This window comes from Punica granatum, chromosome 7 (assembly GCF_007655135.1).
Source record: "Punica granatum isolate Tunisia-2019 chromosome 7, ASM765513v2, whole genome shotgun sequence".
In the NCBI taxonomy this organism is placed as follows: Eukaryota; Viridiplantae; Streptophyta; class Magnoliopsida; order Myrtales; family Lythraceae; genus Punica; species Punica granatum.
This window is the reverse complement of record NC_045133.1, coordinates 20,596,940-20,622,896: the sequence shown is the minus strand read 5'-3', so window position 1 is coordinate 20,622,896 and position 25,957 is coordinate 20,596,940. Positions and strand designations below refer to the sequence as shown.

Genomic DNA, 25,957 nt, shown 5'->3' with positions numbered 1-25,957 from the left:
ATATTTTTATTGAAATTTCTACGATTATGGTTTATTGGGCAGCCTGAATGGAGATTCACTGTCAGCATAAATGGGCCGAGGCCCATTTAGAAATTCAACAATTGCAGGCACCATGGAGCGGCCCAGTATCCGAGGAGGTTGGCCGATTAGGATCATTTTCATTTCGCTCACTCAAGTTGAAGTTCTTCTCAAAATGATCTCCATTATTTTTCGCCGCATGATTCCCATGAGTCCAACACAATAAAATAGAAAAAAGTACCTCCGATACTAAACTTGTCGCGATTTGCACCTCCCAGTCGTTTGAATCTATCTTCTTTAGATCCAACCAAGGTCTTTGTAAACTTTTCCGTGTAATCTAGCCTCGTTAAAGAGGCTAGCCTGGTTCGTTTTCGATGCTGGCTTTTTATTCCGGTGTTGGACCGTGATTCCTAGTAAAGGGAATTTGATTTGAAAATGCACATTCAGCGGAGACCACTGAACTAAGTGAAATACCCCGTATTGAAGCACAAGCAGCTTTTTGCCAATGAAAACGTCTCATTTTGATAAGTTGAGCCCTTACGGAATGTTTGATTCTCAAGTAGCAATTTTCGATCTCAAAATAACACATTTTGACAGGATAGCTCAGGATGGCCGCAACCGCAAGGAACCACGGGCCGCAACAACTGCCCTCTAACTCCAAAGACGAAGTGGACGGTGACCCGACAGAGCCACACCCTCACTTCAAAGAACTCAAGTCAAGTACAGTCAGAAAAATTAATAATTATAATAATTAATAAGCCAATGGCAAAATGGTAAAAAAAACCAGAGACGGTCGTAGCGGGAAAAAGAGCCGTTGCGGCGAAATCACAAGAATTTGGCGCCAAAACCCCTCTCCCCCTCTTCATTGGCGCTGCCCGTAAATTCACGGGCAGCCGCCTCTGCCTTCCCTTTCCTCACTGGGCTCTTCTTCCATTCCCATATTAATACAGAAACCCTCCCTCTCTCTCTCTCTAAACTCTTCTTATTCACACACACTCTCTCTCTAAAGGAAGAAACTTTCGCTCTATTTTCTTCTGATTCTGCTAAAAACCCAATCTTTTCTGCTTCTCCTCTGCATTTCAATTCCAATTCGACGTACGGTCCGATTCAAGAAGATGGGGTTCTCGAAGAAGTCCGTAGCGGAAGCCGGCATGGACCCCGAGGCCAAGAAGTGGGTGGTCGCTGGAATCTCGATTCGGGCTGCCCTGAAGCCGATATCCACAAAAACGAGGCCGAAAGCACGGGGAACAAAGGAGGAATGCGGCGACGAGGAGGAGGAACAGTTGTCAAGGCCCGCCACGCCGACGGGCCGAGAAGCGAGAATACCTGAGCAGCTGCCCTGCCCGGCCGCCCCGAGGAAGCGGCGGCCGCGGCCCACGACGTGCCATGTCCACAGGGCGCGGGAGTTCTTCACGCCACCGGACTTGGAGTCGATGTTCAAGTTAGGCCAGTGCTGAAAAGAGAGGGCATGGATTAGGTGATTGACTCTATAGAATAGAATTAATTAAGTGCTAGTATTAGTTAGAAAATTAGGATTAGTGGTAGGATTTAGGAAATCATATTTTATAAGATTTAATTAACGTAAGTTCTTTCTTTTGCTTGCATTTTATTTGTTTTTCTTCTTCTTTTTTTTGGTCCTCTTGGGTTAATTCTTTTCTTTCTGCCCCGTTCTTGGTAGTGGAGAGTGGATAGAGAAGGTGAAGATGTATAAAAAGTTCTGGTGATATTTTTAGAATTGGAATTTCACTTTATTATTTGTTCTTTTTTTCTGTTTTACATAATTTATGATTTGTGTTGGTATTTGAGAAGTTAAATTATGCTGCAAACGGGGAGAAAGTCTTGCCTATAAGGGAACATTTTGGCATGAAAATTATTAGTGTGTTTGGGCTACAAATTAATTCTTGATATTATTTTTTATTAGGTTACTAATCGGATAATTCTTATTTTGGGTGGAAAATCGGATAATTGTTGAAACTGCTCTTAAGAGTCAAAATCTTATTAACAAATTAATATTTGCATATGTCAAGGCCTCCCTATCCATCAGAAAGAAAAGGGAAAAAAAATTAAAACAAAAATGGTGTCCGATGAAAACCATGAAATTTCGTCTAATAACTTAGGCAGGATAATTTTCATTTCTTGAAAGAAATATTATAGTGATTAATATCACTCTCTGATGAATATAAATATCTCATTTTTTTTAATATTTATTATTAATAATATTTTGCTCTGAAGAAAGCTCTGGTCAGCTCATCATTGTTCCTCGGGGAGCCTTTCCGCCTAATCAGCGACGTCCGTGTCCCTCTTCTCGGCTTCTCCCCCACTCTCTCTCTCTCCATCTTTTGTTCATCCAATTTTTCTATTGCCTTTCATTTTTATTGACTTTTCATCTTAATTCATTTGGAAAAATCCAATGAAAAGAAAGAATGAAGATCACTCCATCAGAACAAATGCAGAAATTTCTATCCAAAGTAACGCTTGATTTCTTTCTTTTGATATATGGAATTATTTTCTCTTCAATGACATTTCCATCTCCGTGCGATTGTTGCATAAGCTCGATATTTAGATAGGGATCTGCAATTTTTTTCCTGTAATGCTGCCGAATAATTATTGATTCAGATTTCTTTCAATGAGAAGCTGTTAAGGAAATTCTTTTTTGAAACTCTCAGCTTCTCAAGGAATTTCATATAACCGAATTATAGGTATAGTCTGTATAATAGCTTCATGACTCTAAGTTCGCATTAATGTCAAGATAGCTCAAGAATTTTAATTACTATGGGGGCGTTTGGTTTCAGAGTTAAAGTGATTTTGATTTTGATTGTGAAAAAAGACAAATGAAATGGTATTATAAATTTGACTTGAAAACGTGTGTTTTTATTGTGTAGTGGGTAGAGTTAAAATCAAAATCATGATTCTAAAATCTGATCATGAAACCAAACAGATCCTATACTATTCGGAAAAGGTATATACATTAGTAATAATAACTTAAATAAACATACATAAATGAATAAATAAGATAGATCAAGCTTGTCTGATAATCTCTTAATATACTGAATATAATAAGTAGTGTTTGAACGTCGATGAGATGAAATTATAACTCATGTCATTACGACGCAAGTAGACAATAAGTAAATCAATAATTATTGATTTATTTGTTGTTTCCTTAATTCAAGCAAAAAAGATCAGTCTAAAGTAAACTACAGGAAGGGGAATCTGAATGGGGCAAACATGACATTTCAATTTCAATTCTCAATAAGTAAAAGGAGAAATCATGGAAATAAAAATAAATAAAATAAAAAGTAGGAAAAAACCAAAGACGGGGCTCTGAAAATCTTTTTCATTCATTGCCGAGGTGATGCTCCGTCCTTGGTTGCATCACAATCGACGCGAGAGCGACTTGTGCGTCTTAAACCTCTGGCTTTCCCTTTCACCACTCTTGCCTTTATTTCGTCCCCTTGCCTACTAGAAAAAGACATTTTGGCCTGCAATTCCAATTAATTTTGTTATATAATATAATGTTGGATCGTACTAATGCTTCTACAATGGATTGATACTAGAACGTGAATCGCACGCTACACGCGTACTGAATATAATTTCAAATTGTCAAAGCTGTAGCCATAATAAAGTGGTATTATGTAAATTATATATATTTTAAAATATAAATCGAATTATTTATGAAGATTTAAAAAAAATACAAAGTTAATTGATTAAAAAACCAACATGAGTTAAAAAAAAAGGTATTTACCTAAAATGGTACAAAGTTTGTCCGTTTTGTCAAATCTATCATATGTTTTTTTTGTCAAATGTATCACATTGTTTACTTTTTACATCAAATCTATCCCGGCGTTATCTTTTCCGTCGACATCTAACAGCCGTGCTGACATGGCGCCTACGTGGCAAGTGTGGCCCACTATCTCTTCACGTGTCACGTCAACACGACCGTTAGATGTCGACGGAAAAGATAATACCGGGATAGATTTGATTCAAAAAGTAAACCATGGGATAGATTTGACAAAAAAAAGATAGGATAGATTTGATAAAACGGATAAATTGTGAGTCATTTTAGGTAAAAATTTCAAAAAAAAAAACATTAATTTGTGAAGGTTGGCAGTTCTGGGTGGAAAGAGAGAGAGAGGAGAGAGCAAGAGAGAACGCGGAGGAGAAAAAAAAGTGGAAAAAGGTAAGATTGGTGGTAAAAAAATCAAATAAATTTACTTCTTCGCAGTTTCATTTATGGTTCTCATTTTACGATTTTATTTTGTAATGGACAATTATGGGAACTAAAAGTTACACCACTAGATTATTTTCCAATATAAGTATTATAGATAATTGAAGGCTTTAGTTGAATTCACGAACCTGATACATATATAGTTGGACCTCGATACAATATTTTAAAATGTTATAACTTCACTCATTTTCAATCGTATATCGAGTACATATCTATTAATGGACGCCCTTTTTCCTGTAGTGTTTTATTTGCAACTCGAGACATCTATCTCTTTTTGGATACATATGACAGATGACAATACAATTCATTTTACAATGACTAATCCATAGCACTCCACTTGTTTTCCGCTAGATAGATATTAACAAAAATTTTCGATATTCGACAATGGATAACTGCATAAATTTCAGTTATTAGAGTATGTTTATTCCAAGAAACTCTTGAAATTGTATTCGGAACCACACTTGCCTTATCATAATTTAATTGTATTAGCTAGCTAACAGTAAAGCCACTGTTCTGTGCACCCACGGGCACAGCGTGCCCTAAAATGGTCACCTGAAATCTAGGGCAAAAGTCCAAATCTTCTTGTCCCTTTTTTTATACCCAAAAAAAAAAAACTTTCACCCTCTGAACGTAAAAGGACAAACGCAGACACACAGAAGGTATGATGTCATAGAATCCTATGTGGGGTTGGAGGCATGTTTGAAAGGAAGACCATTAATAAGAGGACAGAGAGAGAGACAAAGCTAAGGTTTTGACTACATCTCATAGTCTAAGCTCATCAAAGCTTAAAAGTTGATACCATGATTTGGTCAACTAATTTCCTGATTATTCTTGATCTTCCACTCTCTTAATTGACATATGAGAGATTATATAATATTAAAGTCATGGGTTATAATCAATTTTGATTATAACTAACCTAACAATCGACCTGATTGTCATAATTATAAGCAAAACAAACACATGGTGCATTGCCGGGTACACCAAGTTATATATGCGTTTCTCTAATTTCCTTTCCGAATTCTCGGAGCTATGATCCATTCGGTGAGACAGATTGGCCTTTACGTTTTACTTGGGTACAAAGGGGTAAAAGAGGGAGGAAGGGTCGGATAAGAAGGGGTGGAGAATGATAAAGAAATTCAATTTTGAATGAGAAAAATAAAAGATGGATGAGCAGTGGGATGAAATAACTTACCTCTTATTTAAATGGTGAAACGGGGAAGACTTATCTTAATGTAAATACTTTTTTGCTCTTGATGAAACAGGGAAAGATAACTTTAAATTGGGCAGATTAGAGGGAGGTTCATGAGTTAAGTACGTTAAAATATCTAATAAAGGGGTACAAGTAATTTTAGTGGATATTGAACCCGAAACTTTTTGGTCACTAAGTGAGAGGTGCGTCACTGCGCTATACTCTCTCTTGATATGACATATTAGTCTTTTATATATATTAAAATATTCTAAAATTATTATCTCCTTTTATTTTCCAAAAATGGTGGAATGAAAATTTGAGGAATTCGATGTAATTTGGGAGGAGTCTCTAACACCTCTTAACTCGGTATCCCATGGCACCCACCGCTCCTAATCCCTCCCTTTGTTCAAAGAGAAATGTCGTCTTCCTTATGTTCAAGTCCTTGGGATGGGCATGGAATCGAAGTGGTTCTTTTATGACATTTTGACTTGTTTGAAGATTGCAATAAAAATTAGGTTTGAAATTTATAACCTTTCACCAAGCTGTTTTCAATGAGAGAGTGTATTGTGTACACTTGAGATGATCCTAAATCGAGAAAGGAATTTCATATTATAGTGACACTCAATTTTGACTTTGAATTAAAAAAAATCATCAATAAATAAACTAAAACTCTAGGGTGAGCGGGGAACTTTTTCCACTGGCCAGTTTTAATTTTTCTAATAAATTTTAATTTTTTCAATTTTTATAATTTTCTTAAAATTCTCTATTTTACTCAATTTTTTTAAAACACTATCCAAATAAAGAAAAATAGATAGACAAGTTAATTCGTAGTGCAATTAATCTGGTTATTATAGTCGAACCAGTGTTTAAAGAAAAGCACTTAAGGCCTAATAAATATATCGGAACCACTACAAGAAAATTCGTCCAACTAAAATTAGCGGACAACTTATAACTTATTATATTACGATCATGATACTCTAATTAGAAATATAGAAACGTCAGAATTAGGATTATCAGAGAAAAAATTTAGATTTTATACAATATGAAATTTTAATTAATACATTCTTTCGAAAAATCTAAATCATGTACTATCACTCAAGTGTTCATAATTTTTACACATAAATAGCTTTATCATTAGTTTCATTTATACTATAAATTAGTTATTACAGAAACTAGTATGGCAAATAAAAAAACTCATGAAAATTTTTCCAACTCGTGGTATTGCGCGATTACAATACCCTAGTTTTGAAATCTATTGCACAAGCCATAAATCTCTCTTATAATAAATTGTAATAAGAGTAGAAGTTTTTCCCCCCTTTGGATTAATATGGGAAAAGCTCTTTTTTTTCTTCCTCCCTTTTTTTGGGGTGAGGAGGGTGCTGATGAATAGGGTAAAGCTTATCTTTACCCTGATGAGCAGCTTAAAGCATATCTTTGCCCATTGCTTATAAAAGCAGTCTAGGGATTATAATCCTTTAAATAAAGTATTAGTTTTATAACAGTGCTAAAGTTACAAGAAGTTAATCAACATACATGGCTAATGTACTTTTGCTTACAAAAGAAGTGTCAAAGATAATTTAGTGTTTTTGTTTGACATACAGTAAAGCTCCGTTTTAGACTATTCATCCATATTAATTTTAAAATTATATGATCCCACACTTTACTCTAGTTGGTTGCAAATTCTAAAGTGATAATCCATGTCGCTCTGATAATCCACATTAATTTCCACTCAAGAGACAATTCGCGTTACCTAAGGGAGGGTGACTATGTGGATTACCATCCAAGTGGTAATCTCCAAGAAAAATATTCTTCCTGACATACCCCATCTTCTTCCTACTTCGAACCAACGTAATGTAATTATATTTTTTAAGAATTGAAAATTTTGTATAATAGATAATTATTACATAATGAAATAAGTAGTTTTTAAAATAATTCTGAATTACTTAAATATAAAAATATCATTAAAAATAAATAAGTTTAACTGTTTAAATATTTGAATGAATAACTGTATATAATTAATGTAATTAACTATATATAATTATTTAGATAATTAATTAATATTTATAAATAATTTAATGAGGATAATACGAATAAGTGATATTATTAAATTAAAAACTAATAAAAATAATTCATTAATACTAGTTTATTTTAAATTAATTTTGAGAATGACTTAAGGATTATTTAATATACTTTATTACTTATATAATATTTATAATCAATTAATTAAATTTGATATTTATTTTAATTAAAAAGTTTAACTATTTAACTAGTTTTAAAAGTATTTCTCTGAATTTGTTTTTCTCAAAGGGCTTTTCAGTCAAACTTGACTATATCTCCAATAATTTGAATTTTACTCCAAACGTGATAAGAGAAATCGATGGGCATGAATAAATAACGTGGATGTCCAGCAATCTGTCTGGGGGTAATCTATCTTGTGGTAATGAAGATTAAACAAGAAAAATTATCAGCAGTAATTTTCATAAAAGTAAATTTCTCGATGACAATTGACTGTCATCCGCATATTTCGATACACGAAATCATGCTGCGGGGCATCAAATTAGTCCAATGGGCATGAATTGAAACTCACTCGTTTATAACTGCGCTCAGTGCGATTGTCACGTGACTATGGATGAGTCGATTTAGTTGCTTCTCTCGTAGGGTCATCTTAGACTTGTGTATTTACATTAACCATCGCAAGCCAAAAAACAATTCCATGATAGAAGGAGATAATCGAGGAGAAGTCTGACCGGAAACATTATTAGTCAGTTAAAACAAAGTTTAGGATGGTTAATTGTTCCTTAAACTGCGCGCATGCTCTCTGCCCTCTACAATATTATTAAAGAGAAATTAAATCTGATTGATAACTGTCTTTACTTCGACGTAGTCTGACCGGTTAAGCAAAGCATGCTGTGACTCCTGTTGAACCATGTGATTCCTCAAGTTAATTACAACGCCGTACGACGTATCATTAATCAGTCTGATGTTAATTTATAAATTACCCAAAATTAATTTCATCAGTTTCTTTATCTCAAAAACACAATTTCAAGAATTTTCGTAGATGATCCTATTGGTAAAACAATATGTCGTAATTGGTTTCTAAGTAATGGAGAAGATATATGACCATAAATGCCACTAAAGTATTTAAAAGGTAATAATTATATTTTTTTTATTGTGAAATCATGAGATATCCTCAGTTCATTATCCGGAATCAATCAAAATATATTTGTCATAGCTACGAAGTGCTAACGAAGAGTTCTAAACCCCCTTAAACAGCGTAAAAGAATAAATCCACACACTGATAGAGAAATTTATCGACTACATCGATCACATATTATAATTAGCTAATCTGAAGTTGATGCCGTGTCCTGCCCTCGTCGAGCTTGTTAAGATTCTGGTCTATTATCAGTGGATATCTCTAGCTTCTTAAATTTGTTTTCTTATTGGATATGTAATTGGACTTTTTACGATTATTAAGTGGTGAGAAATGATATAATATACAAGACTAGATTAATGAGAATGATTTAATAATAATTGAAAATTAGAAAAAGGAAGTAAGTGGAAAATTGTAAGATCACTAAATCAACCTCATCGACTATCGACCATTTATATTTTGGTAGGAATTGGAGGAGGGAATATCTTTTGAATAATAAAGTTAGACCAATAAGCCAAATTTAGAAAAAAGATTTTTACGATTTCTCTCGTTTCGTTATTACATTCACAATCCTAATTGGGGATTGATCGAGTCCAAACAGATCACAGAGGCGAATTAAAAGTGAAATATAGCATCCCGAGTTATTATCATTAATTAAAGATAAAAAAACGCTGGAGATCAAATTAACCATAATATAATTTGAAAACCAAGGCGTATAATTATAATTTAAACCAACGTTTGATCAATGTATATCATTTTTCTTTGATCGATAAGTATTTTTCACCCAAAAAATCTAAGTGGAAGAGAAACCCGATGCGTGTGGGATTCAGCGAAAGCAATTAAGTTGGATTATCCAAAATCAATATTACGGGCAAAGAAAATTAAAAATTAACCTAAGATATATGGGGACTTACGTAAAACGTCGTAATTGGTGAGATACTCACATGCCATATACTCAATATATATATATATATATATATATATGCACAAAAACAAACATGAATACACATGCAGAAAAATTATACAGTAACATTTGTGGTATATTCTATAATAAGGTGTTATATTTCTATTCAAATGTTCAATATTTGTATAACATTTTAAAAATTGTGACATACTGCGCAATTACTGCACACTCGAATAAAAAGCATGAGACCTTATTATAGAACATACCACATATTACGGTGACATAATGTCGCCATATAAAAAACTCGCAGGGAACAAAATTGGGGTTTAATGAACTTTTGGGTCTATGAATAAGAAAGATAATTAAACCCGAAGATGCGAGTAATTACTTAAGTAAATTGCACCATCAACGAACGAATCTTAGGGATTCAAAATGGACGAAGTACTTTGTGATCAGTATAAACTCGCACTTGAAATGAAATTAATTTCAAGCGATAGATCGAGAATATTTTGTGGATTCAACGGACGAAAGAATTGGATTAAAAAAGATAATTAGGGTTACAAAGAAAAGGGAGAGAGGAAAGTGAGGAATCCAATGCACGAATGAAATTAAAGGGGAAGAGGGGAGGGGGACTTTGTCTTGATTGAATCAAAGCTAATTAGCATTGGGCCTAACAAAGAAGAGGGGAATCCTATGACGACCCGAAAAGATTCTTCCCATTCTTAAAAACTTCACACCTCAATTCATCCAAAAACCAATAGAAAGGGTTCCACTTTTCATTCTCATCCCTCCTTTTCCCCTTTTCTTTCTTTGGGCCTTTCACGCGGTTTTTCTTTGGTTTGAAAAAAAGGAAAAAAAAAATAAAACCTGCCCGGGCTGCCCGAGGAATTGTTTTGGCGGGAAAATCGTAAACCCTAGCAACCAGTTGTGGATTCCCTTTTTTTTTTTTGGGGGTTTTATTTTAAGTGTCCATCTATGTTGTTTATCTTGTTGTTGATTTTTGGGAGATTATTATTTTATCTCTCGCCAAAATATTTCCATTGGAGCCCGTGAAAAGCGGGGGATGGCGGCCGTTTTGAAAAAAGCATTTTATTGTGATTTTTTTCGCATATTAATGGTTTTATACTTTTATTTCTTTGTAATTCATTTCCAAAAATAATTTAGTAGGAGAAAAATTACAGTATCAGGAAATAATTTATCGAGGCATCAGTTGAAGGGTTCATGTTGCGATGCTAATATCGGATCATATGTTTTAATTTGAGAAGAATAACTTCATCTGGAAGAAGAAAATTTACTATGTCTATGACATGACCATGCAAATGCAACACCTTCCATCTCTCGCTCAGAAGCCAATACATAATTTCCTTTTCGATGTCACAGGCTGTGCAGTTACATCATATCATATACATGTTTCCTTATTGAAAATGAATCCGAAAGCAGGTCTGTTAACTTCTATTGAAAAAAAAATGGTAAATTTTGTTAATTTTTTAAGGAATTATTTGATTTTTAACGTCCGATTAAACTTTCATTCCCCTCTTTTAGATCCTTGATCCTCTCACTATAGTCATTGTGTGTTCATCACTGATCCTCCAATGGAGGGGGATTATGTATATATAGATCGAAACTCCAATGAGAATATAACTTCTTATGAAACAACTCGCGACGTGTTCTTATGAAACAACTTGCGACGTATAGAGATTCCTCTTTCTTTTTTTCGCCCCCTTTTTCCCCCAATCAGAATGAATTGAGTAAATCGCGTGTGAGAGGTCAAAGCATATGATGCTGTTGACCTTCTAGTTGTTCTTTGACCTTAATAACGTTCTCATCGTCAATTAATGCCCCCCCCCCCCCACATCAAAAAGATCGATTTCCTAGTAATTTACGAAAGTTGGTCAATCATGCGAAATCAGTGGATGAGAGTTATAATAGAGTCCACATTACATTTGATAATACGTTTAGGAAAAAGACCCAAAATGCCGATCACATTTTGTTATTCAAAAAGCTTTGACCTACGAGATATATAACAGTTTCTCTCAGTTTAATAATAAACCTGTAACATTGCACAACGAACAAATAAATTTTCACATTTTTGAACTCAGAGGCTCCTATTTTAATTATGCACCTAATGGTCATAAAGCCCGTGCGTTGCGCTAAGAACGTGATCCATTTTCCTTTTCTGTTAATTTTATTATGTATTATATGTGCGTCTTAAACTGTTATAGATCTCCAAATTACAATCAATAAAAATATTATCTAATGTTAGATATATATGAAACGTGGCAATTGAGTTTCACTAATAAAGTAAGTAAAAAATTATACTAAAAATAGTCCACGCAACAGTACATTATCACAAAAAATATACATATAATTTACTTATTTAATATATTTATATCTTATATATATATTAATATATTCATTTTAATATTAATATTGATATGATTAGATATTGATTCAAGATTATAAAATATTGCTTAGATATTAAAATATATTTTTTTTAAAAAAAATATTTGGTTCATATGGATATCTTATAAAAGAATATTACCTCAATTTAAAAAATTCAAAAATTTGTCATCTATTTAATATTATGTAATTATTGGCCAAAAAATATTCTGTAACTCGCAATATCTCATAAAAAATCAGCAAAATATTCTGCTTTTGTCCCGATCTAATCATAACATATATTTCAAGTTTTTTTAAAATTTTTTTTTTAAAAATCACTATAAAAATATAAGAAACGAGAAATTCCATTTATCAATCGAGCATTTTGAGACCATTTAGCTGAACTCACCATATTTCTGCTTTCATATATATACATACACACACATACATATATATATATGTAGATATAAATGAATGTCGATGCACATGTATTTTTAATAAGCAAAATATAATGGAAAATACAAATTTTCTATATGCGTTTCCTGCCATCACCTTGAAGAATCGTGTCTTGCAATTGTTAAGTGCAGGCTAAAACTAAAGGGCCGTAGTGAACATCTAACAGAACTTCAGGAGGGTAAATTGAAAAAATTGAAAGATGGGAGGCGTCAAGATTCAATGGGGAATCCAATTCGGACTTCGGGGCCTCTTTTTACTAGACATTAAAATGGACGGCCCATTGCTAGAAAGTCTAGTACGGAAAATGGAACATCGCCGGCCCATGGAAGGCCCAACTTCAATCGGTTCGTGAAAAATAAACCCCCACTTTTGTTTTCCGCTTACAGCTGAAAAAGGGAAACGTTTTCCCCTACGGCCCAATGGCAATAGGAAGACGACAGTAAGAAAATGTTTTCTGAGGTAATGAGGCTTATCATGTCTTCTGAGAAAAACGACCTGAAATCTGTCACATTTCCCCTCCTCCATGAAGCCAATATCTCTTCCATGTGCGGCTCCCATCGGGAGAGGTTGCAGCTCGGTTCATTTTGGTCTTTGGAACCAATGTCCAGCCAGGAACCAACTCATACCCGAAAAATAAAACCCGGAAGAACCGGCTTTATCCAGTTAAATTTTGCCCCAGAGTGGAAGGGCACAGCTTTGTTCGGAATTTAAACCACATGCTTTACAAGAGTGCTTGTAGTTGTAGATGAACCTTCAAGCAAGCAACGTCGTCAAGGAAAAACATAATCAAACATCTCTTTGCAGTTAATCAGCCGAAGAGACAGACACCAAACATGAAATCAAATGGACGAGCAACAGCTCTTTGTTTTCGGGCTAAAGAAATTGAATCTGGAACTGCTCAATCACCAAGTTTTGATAATAGTTATCACACTCCCGACAGTAGAGGGAACTGCAAATGATGACTACCCTTCTGAGAAATGAAGCCATCAGACAATAGCATATCGCTGCATCGTTGAAAAACTCCAGAGCAGCTAACGAAGAATCACTTTCGACTCCCCCCGAATCCGATATTTATTTATAAACCAGAGCATTCCACAAGGACATAATTATTCACCATCTAGACAGTTGAACCGAACCCTCTGTTGTTACAACAATTCATTTACAGCTTACCCGGAGAAGGCAGTGTTTCGAATCTTGTATACCTGTTTCCATGGGCGACTTAATTTAACAGAAATATGTAGCTTTGCTCCTACTCAGATGATTCACTTTATCATTGATGGTCAGGCGACAACCTCAATAAATTTCGATGCCGCCCAACTCCTCGCAACATCAGAAACCTTGTCGTCTTCAACCTGGACCCGCTTCAACCTGGGTGAGTTGAGGAGGAGGGACTCCACGGCTTTGGCCTCGACCCCACAGCAGTGCACAATGTCGATACTCTCAAGGAGCCTGCAGCACCTGGGGACAGAACTGATGGTGGCATTACCGAGCCCCTTGCAACCTCTCAACCTCAGATCAACCAGGTGACTGCAAGAGGCAAGCATCGATATGACCTCCTTATCAGGCAGCATCTCGTTGTAGGAGAGGTCCAGCTTTCTCAGCTCCCTCAGATGCTGCCCCAATGTGGCCAGCAACCCGGGCTCTCTCTCGAGCACGTCGCAGTTGATCAATGCAAGTTCCTGGAGACAATACCTCATGCCAATTCCGAAGATCCTTAGACCGTTACCGGTGACTAGGCAACAGCTCTGAAGCCTAAAGCTTGATAAAGCTCGGAAATCCAAGCCGAGGGCAAACAGATGTTCATTCTTAAAGTCGAGAGGGAGCCGAAGGTCGAGATTTTGCAGATCGCATACACAAGAATTAAGGAAATAAAGCAACCCATCATGACTTCCACCATCGTAGATTAACAGAGAAGTCAATAACTCGCAATTTTCGGCCAATTGAAAGAGGACCCCGTCGACTATACTCCGACAGGTCCGGAGCTCGACTGCCTCGAGACTCGGCAGACACTGCACAAAAGACGAATAAGAGGCGTCATCGCCAATACCTTCGCAGCTCTTGAGCTGCAGTTTCTTGAGCTTCCTGCAGCTCCTCCACAGCCAACAGAGCCCCCGATCGCCGCCCCGAATCCCCGACAAGGAGAGGCTCTCAAGCCCTAATTCGGCCCTGGAATTCCCGAGAGGCCCGTGTTCCGGGTCTCCTCCGATATGAGCCTCGGCGCCATCGGAGGTGGCGGCGACGGAGACAGAGAGCTCCCTCAGCGAGGGAAAGCTAAGGACCCACGCGAAAAGGAGGGGCCTTGAGAGGGAGACGGTGAGGGAGGTCAAATGGGTGAATTTCCGCGAAGAAAGCAGGGAGAGGTCCCTTAGAGGGCCGGCGAGGAAGCGGAGGCGAGTGAGCTTACCGGGGCAGTGGGAGGCGATGGCGGAGAGGAGGCCATCGGAGAAGATACAAGAGTTGGTGGGGTGGTCGGAGAGGAGGAGGGAGAGGGAGGAGAGGGAAGGGTAGCGGGATAGGAGGGAGGAGAGTGCGGGGATGAGGGAGGGGGCGGGGACGGCGGAGGGTAGGCGGAGGGAGAGGGAGGAGCGGGAGGAGCGGTAGAGGGAGAGCCAGCGGCGGGAGACGAGAGTGACGGCGCGTGAGGAGGGCGGGGGGAGGCGCGTGAAGATGTCCTCGAGGAGCTCGTCGCAGAGGACTTCGTCCATCATCAGGGCTGACCTCCGACCGCTCTCTCTCTCTCTCTGTTCTGAGTTTGCTGCTCAGCTCGCAGAGTTTGCTTTTAGAGAGAGAGAGAGAGAGAGAGAGAGAGAAATTTGATAAGGTGAGAGAGAGAGAGAGAGGGCGTGGAGGAAACTTTCAGGTTGAAAAGGAAGCAAATGGCTGCCGCCATAAAAAAAATGAAAATAAAAAAATTATAGTTTTTTTTTTTGCGCCATTAAAATAAGAAGTGTTATGAGAGATTTCATTCAAAATTCTGCCCTTAAGAAGTGAGTACCACCAGAGATGCCCGCGAGTCTAGTGGGAAATAAATGACATGAAGAATCCCGAGTTAAAACCTATAACGGTGCGTTTAGTTTCAAATTTAAAGTAATTTTAATTTTAATTGTAGAAAATGATAAATGTTATGTAGTGTGTTGAGTCAAAGTTAAAGTTAAATTTTTTGACTTGAAAAATGCGTATTTTTGTCGTGTAATGAGTTGAATTAAAATTAAAGTTAAAATTTTTGTGATTTTAATCCTAAAAATAAATGGGCCATATAAAGTATCTTAGGTCAATGTCGATGATTGGGTGTTTTAGAGAGAAATGACATGTAACATATGCATTGATACGCGTTCTCATATAAAATCAAAAAATTTTATATTCAATTTTTGTCTATGTGACTTTTTATATTTAAGCTCCTCAAACTATTTTATAATTGAAAAAATAGTAATTTAGAAGCGGTACAAAGCCTGTATATAAGACTAAGTGGTTCTCGTTGGGGAGGTGTTCATTTACTCTTCATTTTTTTTACTATATAAGAAACGCTCATGTAACTTGTAAATGAACCACGGGAGGGAATAACGGATATGAGTAGTTTCATCTACGAGAACTCTAAATCTGAAGCCTTATAAATCCATGCAAAAGCATGCTTCACGGTGTCACCTACTATACCCATTTCTTCAATTATACTTTATTTTTCCTTTCTTTATTTTCCACGTGTGGATGGCCTGCCTTGTAATTGTATTACACATAAATAATAAAAGGTTATAATTGAGAAAACATTGGCACAAGAAGGAAAATGAAATTTAAGAAAATGGAAAACCAGAAGATAGATTCTGTTTCAAGTTAATGGCAACATAAGAACTTAAGCAACGGCCTACGCTAAGCATCTCCCCACATATCTTTTTCTTTGTCCCCCCCCCCCTTCATTTTTTCTTGGCCTAGTTTTAGGACATGACCAGAAATTCTTTACCGTTTTCTAGGGTTAGGTTCATTAAAGTATTTGTTGAACTTCATTTTCTCGAAAGTACCATGGATAAACCGCTCTTCGACCATCTCTCAAGGTAATGATTCATCTATTACAATATTAAGCCATGTCATCACGTGAAACTTTCAAGCCTATATGTGATCGACTTACAGCTAACTCAAAAATTCGAGCAAATACGAGGGTAGGTCCAATCCAACCATTAGATAAGCTTTTTTTTTTTAATAGATGAATAAACTTGGATTTCTTTCTTATTTTTCAACATGAAAGAATAACTCCACAATATTTTTATCGTAAATTTTGGTTTTACAAAATTCCATTCTTTTATTATAAAGGAAGTTGATAGACCTAATGGAGATTAGAACAAGAAATGTATGAATAGAAATATGAGAATTGGTCAGACTCGTTGGGCATTCAAATATCACGATACATACTAAAAAATAGAAATATGAGAATTGCGTTGACAAGTGATAACTACTAAACCATGATCTCTTGATTTAGAATTAAATGACGAATATCGCTGTATCAAACGGTTCGATGTTTGTTTTTCTTAATCAAGATTTCGGATTTGATTCATGTGAACGAAAAAAAATTCATAATCCTTTTAATGGACCGATCCGACTCGAATTGAATTAATCAGGACCTATTAAATATCCGAAGACTAAGCAAAATATGCTAGGAAACTGCGAGAGCTTGCAAGAGAACGAAGAAGAGATATGGATGAATGCGATGACAAACAAGAGGGACCGAAGTAGGAATTAACGGCCTGAAGGAGTTCCCCAAGCGACAAGGAACCCAACCTATAAACCTTTTCAACCGAGGAAACGAAGGTGAGGTTGGCATCCCGACAGCTGGCAGGTGTCTTCCCATTGCGTGGCTCCACGCGCTACAGGAGCGAGTGGAACCAAATCCTATCTGAAATCTTCCAAAGTTGCTTGCGCAGAATTTCTGTTGTTGTGCTGGCGGCTCCGGCCGCCTTGGCTACACCGCATTATTCCATTTCTTTTAATTAATGATTTCTTTAAAGTTGTTTCCTTTATTTCTGTCATGCCAACTTGAAGAACCCAATAATCTTGTACCTATCTATCCATCTACCCCTCCATCCATCTTATCTATATTATGAGGATTAATTAAAAAAAAAATCCAATGTTTACAATTAATATCAAATTCATCCCAGTGGATAAAATTGTACCCAAAAAAATTACGGTATCTAATCTAATTTATGCTAATATAAAACCCTATTGATGTTTTGTTAATTTTTATCCATTCTCATCATTTCAGTGATTCGATCCTTAAAAAATATATAAATTAAATTATTTACCTTTTAAAAAATATGACAAAAAATTAACTATCATATTACGGAACTTTCCTCTCAAAATTATCGATGGTCTTCCTTTGTGTGGAGGGTGTAACCGCACAGATAATTTTATTATTTTTTTGGGTGATAATTTTGTTGGGTTGTCTCCCGCCGACGTCGTTGGGGCATCTCCTTGCTTGTGGCAAGGGAGATGCCCATGGAGACACGCGCAATTGGAGGAGGCAGCCCGTGCGTCTCCATGCAGAAGTAGTGGCAACCGCTCAATTGGCGACTAGTGCGTAGTAGGTCTACGCTCACGCGATCCAGACCCGTCCCTTTAATTTGATTTTTTAATATAAATTTTCTTCATAAAATAATATATATTTCTTTTGTATTTTTTAATTATATTTAATTAATTTAATTAACCAAAATATTAAGAATATATATTATTACATTAATAGTAGTTATATGCATTTAATTAATATAATATGTATGCGAGGTCGGATAAGAGACGTCAAAATCAAGAGACCCATTAGAATAGATGTCTCTTTTTTTTTGTTGAGTTTGTCTCTATCTGAGATGGCGCTTATGTGATAGTGTGGAGCTCAGTTCAGAGACAAGGTTGGAGATATACCCATTGAAGAGAACCTTACATCTTTTAATTAACTAATGATTACGTAAATTCGAAAGTAAAAGATTGTCAATGAAAAGTTTTACCTTTTTCTTATATGAAATTGCAAAAAAGTAATATATATATTTTTATTTGCACTTCAATGTCTCGAAATTCAATAAATCTTACCTAATTCAATATGGATCGGGTCGACCTAGTAAGTGTGAAGCCGTTCATAATAATTTTTGGGAAGTAATAACATATTTGGACTGTAATCTAGACCTGAGAGTCCAACTGCACTTCTTCATCATTTGTTAATAATTGAGCATTATTAAAGCAATCTATTTCAAGCACTTTTATTATGATCGTCTATCTATTATGATTGTGATATCAATAATTGGCTAATGTTAACAAACAGGTAGAACCAAGCGATGCTCATTTTATTTTTGAAGCATATAATTTTTTTTCCCAATTATATAATTACAGGTTCTTCCTGGATTCTCCAGCAAACATCACGGTCCTTTTTTCATCCCATCCGTAAGATTCTATGAAAGGTGGAATGACCCTTTCATCACATATACAAATATCCAAAAGTGGATAATTTTTTCTTTACTTTTTTTTTGTTCCCTCGATTTTTTATTTTTATTTTTCAATTAATATTTTTAGGTGTTGGCTGCGGGTTTAGATTTTTTTTTCCTCTCTTCAATTGTTCTACTATTTCTTACTGACCTGGAGAAAATTCTACTGTCAATTGTATGAATAGTATATGAAATCGGTATTAAAATGAAACTAGAAAACTCTTGATTTCAATCAAAATTCCCTCACCAATACAGAAAACTCCTTCCCGTGATTAAGGGCGTATTTACCATAGATTTGTTCTATTTTTCCAAGGGAGAATATCAGGTCAGCCAGTCAATCACACACACCCTCGAATTATATACTTGGAGAACTACACAATGACATCATCCACATATTCGAGGAGCATAGCAGTGTCCTGTTGCACTGTCGCGCACGACCCTCCACCGGACAAAAGCTAAGCTTTAAAATAAAGTTTGATGCAAGAGGGCTATCTCCATTCAGAATGTTTAATTTGCTTCGTGTTACATTATTAGGACGTAAGAACAAGGTATGCGTGTCAACCATTTTTTTTTTCCCTTTTTTGGGGTTCTTTTATATGATAATAATAATAATTGCATGCCTCAAATTTTCAGAGGCGGGCACGTGTGATTTGTGGCATGTAGGAAACAGAGAAAATAAAGAATTCACCCAAAAAAAAAGAAAGAAACGGAAAAAGTGGGCCATCATGTAAAATATTGCAAGGTACCCAATCATTTCTCAGCGGAGGAAAATGATTTGAAAGCAGAAAGAATCCATTTGACAAGGATAAAAGCAAACTTTCTTTTTTCCTTTTTTTACTCTCTTTCTTGTGTATTCTGATGTTCGAAATTCCCTTTAATTCGAGTCAAATCAATTCATTAAAATATAAAAGTTAATTGAAATCTTATTTTAAAAAAAATAAGCACAACTTTGATTTTTTTTTTTTAAATAGGCAAAGAAATGCACAATCGATGAAACACAGAGAAGAGTGGCAAGAAAGGAGTGATAATTCCTAATCTATCCATCCTTTTCAGTTACAGGGGAACCCATCGCCCATAGCCCATGCATGTGTTTTTTATTTTTATTTTTTATAGGTCTAATCTTCCATCCTTATAATCTTGTTATTATTCATTGTTAATTAACGGGAGGCCAGGTCATAATCACCCATTTCCTTTTACATTAGCAAAACTTTAAACGGCAGTAACAAGCAAACTTGTCCCCAACAAAATACATTTGGGAATTAACCATAAAATGGAAGTGTCATCTCTTCTGGTTATTCCCTTTAATCCAAAGTAAACACCACCACGCCTTACTGCAGATCCACTGACCCATCTTTACAGTCGCAGCAGCTCAGTTTTCCCGCAAATCCTCACTGTTATGGAGAAAATGAAAGTCCATCTCAAAAATGAAATTATGGCCCGCCCGGATTAACACCAAACGCGTACAGCTGAATGGGATGTCTGAACTGAGCACCTTGGTCATGCGCGTCACTGATGCCGCTAAGTCCTACCGTTTGGAAAGCTGACCAAGTACCATGAAGCTGGTACTTAGTCCAGTGACAACGAAAAATCAACATTTGGATTAATACGCGCAATGTTTTTCTGGAAATGTGGGTCTCAACAACTCTGCAGAGAACTCGAGCTTATATGGAAACAAGGAACCAAGAGGTGTTCAACAGCTACACATCCGGTTAGGATATACGAAGCTACCTGAACCAACAGTTTACGTGAATCTGATTTGAAGTTCATCATTCGTATTCACTGGGCCAGTCCCAAGAATCATGCGGTACTTAAAATAGGCTCGGAATGGCAGGTCTTTCGGAGCGGCTGCATCGGGAGCACACATGTACGTCTAAGGTTCTTCCCTCAGACATGCAATCCAGCTGTTCGAGCCTGGGCTTACTTCCCTGTTTTCAGATTGAATAGGTCAGGAACATCCCATTGCTCAGGAACAAAGCAAGTGGGGCCAATAGAAAGAAACCCAACCGATACTGAGAAAAGAAAGTGCTGTAAATATTCTGACATCCATCTAATAACTGATGCACAGAACAGTTCGCATGGGCTCCAATCATCGAGTGTGAAGTAGAACATGGAGGCACAGGAGCCAGCAAGGGAGGTGGATCATAGTGATGTAAAGGTACGTGGCACTATTCCAAGCCCAAAGTGATTCAACCCAGATCCAGAAATCGCCGACATAAATGCTATGGAAACCATCCAGTGCACCTTTCAGCAAGATGAAGGCTGCTGGAGGGAAGCCAATGAGGACCAGAGCCAAGTTGCAAGCCATCCTCGAGAAATTCATCAGACCCCCCGCGTGCAGATCACTCTTAAGAGGATAAATCACCAAGCACATGGGGACCAACAACAAAGCTCCAAATTCCGCAGTTGCAAAGTTCACAACTGACATGAGGCATAGACCGATAAAAACAGCTGAGAGGGTCGCTGATTTAAGAACAGCCCACTGGGCTTTTCCCGATTTTGCAGAACGAACTCCCAGAATCAAGCAAAAGAGCAAATAACAGAGCACTGAAAGCATGCTCCAGACTGCTAGATTCATTGCGGGGGTACTAACACCCAAATGGCAGATGGCGTATGGAAGTAATGATACGATAGCTCCCCAGAGATGAACAAGAAGCACCTTTTTTGCAGCATTAAGCCATGTGAATGACTTTTGATATATTGAAAGATCATTTGTTTCTGCATCGGAATCCAAATTATTTGTCTTCGTGTAAAGAGAGGCTGCCATGATTGGAAGTGGCGTGACGAGGAGGGCAAAGGGAATCATATAGACTCCCACTGAGACGAACCTACCGGGAGATGTTAGAAGATAGAGAAAAAATGATTGGTGAAACTTCTCCAGGAGGTTGTTTACTGACCGTATGACTCCTTCAATCAACCTGCATAAGAATGGGATATGCTCAATACAATTACAATATATTTTAGTCTACAAATATAATTTCATGCCTGAAGATATGGCAGCCAATAGTGATAGTAGCTGTCAACCGTAAAAAATGTCTAAACAGCTAACAACACCGTGTTAATACATTTGTGGTTCCACAGAGCCAGTTAAAATCTGACATGTAGACAAGAACAAAAATCTTTTCAGCAGTAGAAATACATTACTTTTCCCCCAATAAACTAAATTCAAAATGAAGAAAAAATACTCATGTTCAAACTCAAAAGCACACCAAACGTTTATTCAATATTGGACTCTCAGACTGCTTTTCAGATATAAAGGCTGTATGCAATGACAAGATCGAGGTAAATATTCACCTGCCCCCTTGCACAAGAAACTCCTTATGCCTGCCCTTACTCATTGAGTAAACTTTAGGGGAAAATTCCAGGGTAACTGCATCAACTTGATAATCACGAAAGGCACCATGGGGACCTGTTGGAACACCCAATGCCTACAAATGTAGGAACAAATCAACAGTCATACAGGTTGTTGAACAATCAGCGAGGGAATCTTAAGGCAATCACTGTGACTCTATAGGCTTTCCCATAAGCAAGGAGGCCTCAATAGGTACTCCACCAACACCGTATGATCGTTAATCTTTTATTAAAAGAAAAATTGGAGGGACAATAACAGAAGTCAGAGGCCATTATTGGATTCTAAGAGAAAACCACAGAGGTGGTATAGATGGAAAATCTGCTAAGACAAAATACTAAATGCTTAAAAGGTGATACCTGATTATAAAGGGAACTTGCGAGTGTGGCAGTGCCATCAACATACTCAGCCGCAGGAATGCCAAATTTCCATTGAGGGTTTAATCTTCTAGCAATCACACCCACATATTCAAATATCTGAGCCAAGACGGTGAGCCATTTGGCATTGATCAAGGAAGTTAATTTCTGAACTTTTACATGCAAACCCTGCCGATGGACAGCTAAATAGTTCACAATATTGATGAGGTCCAGATTTGGCATCTGTCCATTAGATGCTTCAGCATACAGACTTAGTGTGTCCTCAAACGGCTCACTTTTGTCTATCACCTTGATAACAAGAGCAGCTGCCATGGTTCCCGCACGCCTAAAATTGTCAGTTATCTTCCTCTCAATCACTGAGCTGTCCTTTAAACCATAAAATGTGTTGCTACTGTCACATGTACTAGAATCTGCTGCTGAGGAGCTACCAAAAACAGGTGTCTGATAATCTCTCAACCATGCAGCAACTGACGAATACTCTCCACAACGTGAATCTGCTACAAGCCATATGATATCTTTGGCCAGCCATGTAACTTGAGTTAGCAATGAAAATACTGAGTATGTGAGGCCCACTGATAGGGCATCTAGTAGATCAGCATCTTCAAAGTTATAAGGTGTAACCAACACAATCGCTTCTTTTCCATCACCACGTGGAGCTCTTGCAATTCCAATAACATTGATGGCAAAGGAGGAACAGTTGACTTTCTCTTGAAGTGTGCCAGGATCAGGAAGTGAAAAGAAGTGCAATGGATTAAATTGATCAGATTGCGGGTAAAATTTCTGATAACCAACTTCTGCACCAAGGTCTGAGATGTACTCTGCTACCACTCTTTGCATTTTGTCTGCAAAAAGAGACCAACTAAATAAACAAATGGATTCAATGGATTTCTAGAACAAACACATCACCTCATTCTTAGGCTTTTCCCCTTTTATCTCCTATTCTGCTTTTCTCTTGGCAAAGTTAAGGATCAGAATTCATTAGATACTTTATTTATTATTCATTAAATTGAAAGCTCAAATCATTGTCCAAAGATTGCATATTCTATGTCGAGAAGTTATAGATCTGCAAGTTATAGGTTTGCAAGTTGAAGCACTGCGACTCTAGTGACCAAAAACAAAAAGAAAATAGAAGGCAAAATTCGGCTTCCTTTTAATTCTTTTGATGACTAATAGTAACTGAAGCACATCATGGTTATGACAGAACACGAAAACACAAAATCAAAGACAGAGAGACTATGCGACTGTCATAAATTCCATCCTATGATCTATGGACAAGAATGCCTATTATAGGATTCACTATTTCTTGAGCATTTCACTATATCCCTCTTTCCAAAATTAAAAGGCCATATCATAGTCAGCATCGGGATATTGCACATTTTGTGACAGTAAATTATATATTGCAAATTGAAGCACTTAAAGTTACATAAAATGCAAAATTGAGCTCATAGCTCATAGCTACGAGAATGAACGCAAAAGAAAAACATAAGAAAAGAGAAAAACACTATGGATGTCACAAATGCCATCCTAATGATCTATGGCGAAGGATGCTTTTCATTACCACAGGATTTAACTATTTCTCAACTCTCAAGCATCTTACTAGTTGTTGCTTTCGATATTGTTCAAATGTAAAGTGAGCAACAACCTGCACAATTAGTTTGATATTAAAAAGAGCAATAGCTCAAATATAAGGACCCTAGATCTCTGCAATGATGCATATTTTCATTCACCCTTGTATCTTCATTAGATAAGTTACTTGCCTTTCCCCAGAATAACCGAACTTCATAACACATAAAAGGCAAAAGCTAGCTGTAGAGCAACATACATGCCTGAACTAGTCGACTCAGATTTCAGATCCATTAGATCCTTCACTAGCTTATTAGCATCTGCCACATCCTGAGTCGAAAGCATTGGGTTGGCAGAACCTGTGGACAACAGTACGATGATGAGCTTAAAAGAGAATATATAGACCATCACTGCATAAATTTCTGGTAGAAATATCTTAAATTTAATCACATAAGAAGTTGTAAAGGCTGGCGAAGGAAGATCCAATCAAGCATTAACCCTCTATTTGCATGGAAGTTGTCACAAACTGAAACAATTAATACATATGCGATATTAATCTCCCGATCCATAACTTTATTAGCTTTCCAATTGATCCACATAATAATGATGTGACTGTTCAACTCATAGCTCGGCCTTTCTTACCTTCCTTTTTAAACTTATTGTGCAGCCCTAAATATCCACTCAGCCAACTTAAACAAAAGCAGAGCCAGATAAAGAATAAGAAAAGCATGGGCACCTAAGGTTATCCACAAACAGCTTTAAGATCATTTCCTATTTTCTAGTATTTATGCTCTTGATTGATTTCATTTCTCCAAAATCATAAATCCACGATTTAAACTCCAGACTGGACTCACTGGTTCACAAGCACGTAGAGCCGAAAAAACACAAGTTTGGAATTATTTCCAGGAATTCTCCGAACAAAAGACTATTAAATTATAGATGAAAGTAAGTAAAATTAGGGAACTCAACATCGAAATAGAAAATGGACCTGGCATGAGGGCATTCTCGGAAATGTAAGTGTTCTTGGCTAGAATTGGCAGCAACAGTAGCGCTACTATCCCAGATATACAGCAGATGACACTGCGACACCGAACAACACAATAGGCATAATTAGCTCAATAGTAACCGCATGAACCTCAAAGGCACAAGCATACTGAAGTAAGGCAATGGAGACTATCAGACTCAGTCAACAACGGCATGCTTCAGACAGCAGTTGAGCCCGAAGGCACACGATATCCATATATTTGCAAAGAGAGAGATACGTATAACGAAACGGGAAGGCATCAGCAGTAAAAAGACATAACTCAATTAATGAATCTCCAAGTGCACGAGCTTGTGGAAACGAGGGGATAAGATGGACATATGTCCATGATGATACATAAACTGTAAAATCCGGCGAAATCGAGGAGATTCATAGTCATCCTACAAAATAACATACGAACGAGGCATCCTAATATGAATCAAATGGAGGGAGTAACATCTACGACCGAATTCTCCCACTTCTTAAAACGAAGCATAAACAGGCAGGTGAGCTCAATTGCACGAGACATGTGACTAAGCGCAGGCAGGAGATGTGAAATACTTGAGAAAGAGAGAGAGAGAGACAGAGGGAGGGAGGGCGAAAGAGCGAGTACCTGACAACAAGGTTGTGAGAGATGAGGAGGATCCCGAGCCGTACGATCGGCCGCGGCTTCAGTTTGGGAGTTTCCGGCGCCGCCATTTCCGACGGTGAGGTCGTCTGATCTTAGCTGGAGGTGAGCTCCCGAGCTCGTTAGAGGACTGCTTGCTTGAGATTTGAGCAGCTGCAAAGGGCAAACGTCCATGGAAGGAAGTGAGAGAGAGAGAGAGAGAGAGAGAGGACTGAGTTTGGGCTGTTTCGGGAGGAAGATAATGGGCCGAT

At 37.1% G+C, this 25,957-nt stretch overlaps 3 protein-coding genes across 4 annotated transcripts; 1 reads left to right on the top strand and 2 right to left on the bottom strand.

Annotated features, from left to right (window-relative positions):
* Positions 1-825: 825 nt before the first annotated feature.
* LOC116214749 (cyclin-dependent protein kinase inhibitor SMR6-like) lies at positions 826-1,778 on the top strand. Its single transcript, XM_031550191.1, has one exon. It carries the CDS (start codon positions 1,134-1,136, stop codon positions 1,473-1,475), a length of 342 nt encoding a protein of 113 aa, XP_031406051.1. The 5' UTR covers positions 826-1,133; the 3' UTR covers positions 1,476-1,778.
* An 11,173-nt stretch (positions 1,779-12,951) lies between these two features.
* On the bottom strand, positions 12,952-15,183 carry LOC116214806 (F-box/LRR-repeat protein 4). Its single transcript, XM_031550282.1, has one exon. The coding sequence runs from the start codon at positions 15,028-15,030 to the stop codon at positions 13,603-13,605; it is 1,428 nt and encodes a 475-aa protein (XP_031406142.1). The 5' UTR covers positions 15,031-15,183; the 3' UTR covers positions 12,952-13,602.
* A 4,764-nt stretch (positions 15,184-19,947) lies between these two features.
* Positions 19,948-25,891, bottom strand: LOC116214085 (glycosylphosphatidylinositol anchor attachment 1 protein). 2 transcript variants are annotated; one of them, XM_031549355.1, is made up of 6 exons: positions 25,692-25,891; positions 25,046-25,137; positions 24,321-24,416; positions 22,477-23,336; positions 22,063-22,196; positions 19,948-21,686 (listed from the first exon to the last, which is right to left on the bottom strand). In XM_031549355.1, the coding sequence occupies exons 1-6, from the start codon at positions 25,775-25,777 to the stop codon at positions 20,858-20,860; spliced, it is 2,097 nt and encodes a 698-aa protein (XP_031405215.1). In that variant the 5' UTR covers positions 25,778-25,891; the 3' UTR covers positions 19,948-20,857. The 2 variants fall into 2 exon arrangements, with proteins under 2 accessions (XP_031405215.1, XP_031405216.1); XM_031549356.1 differs by lacking the exon at positions 25,692-25,891 and having other exon boundaries at positions 24,317-24,416.
* Between the last annotated feature and the right edge of the window lie 66 nt (positions 25,892-25,957).

Bases quoted from the DNA above. Each gene is read 5' to 3' on its own strand.
- LOC116214085 (XM_031549355.1), bottom strand. From the start codon at position 25,777: ATGGCGGCGCCGGAAACTCCCAAACTGAAGCCGCGGCCGATCGTACGG. The intron at 25,138-25,691 runs GTACTCGCTCTT...TCGGTGTCGCAG, and splicing joins TCTCACAACCTTGTTGTCAG to TGTCATCTGCTGTATATCTG. The intron at 21,687-22,062 runs GTGAATATTTAC...ATTCTTATGCAG, and splicing joins TTTCTTGTGCAAGGGGGCAG to GTTGATTGAAGGAGTCATAC.
- LOC116214806 (XM_031550282.1), bottom strand. From the start codon at position 15,030: ATGATGGACGAAGTCCTCTGCGACGAGCTCCTCGAGGACATCTTCACG.
- LOC116214749 (XM_031550191.1), top strand. From the start codon at position 1,134: ATGGGGTTCTCGAAGAAGTCCGTAGCGGAAGCCGGCATGGACCCCGAG.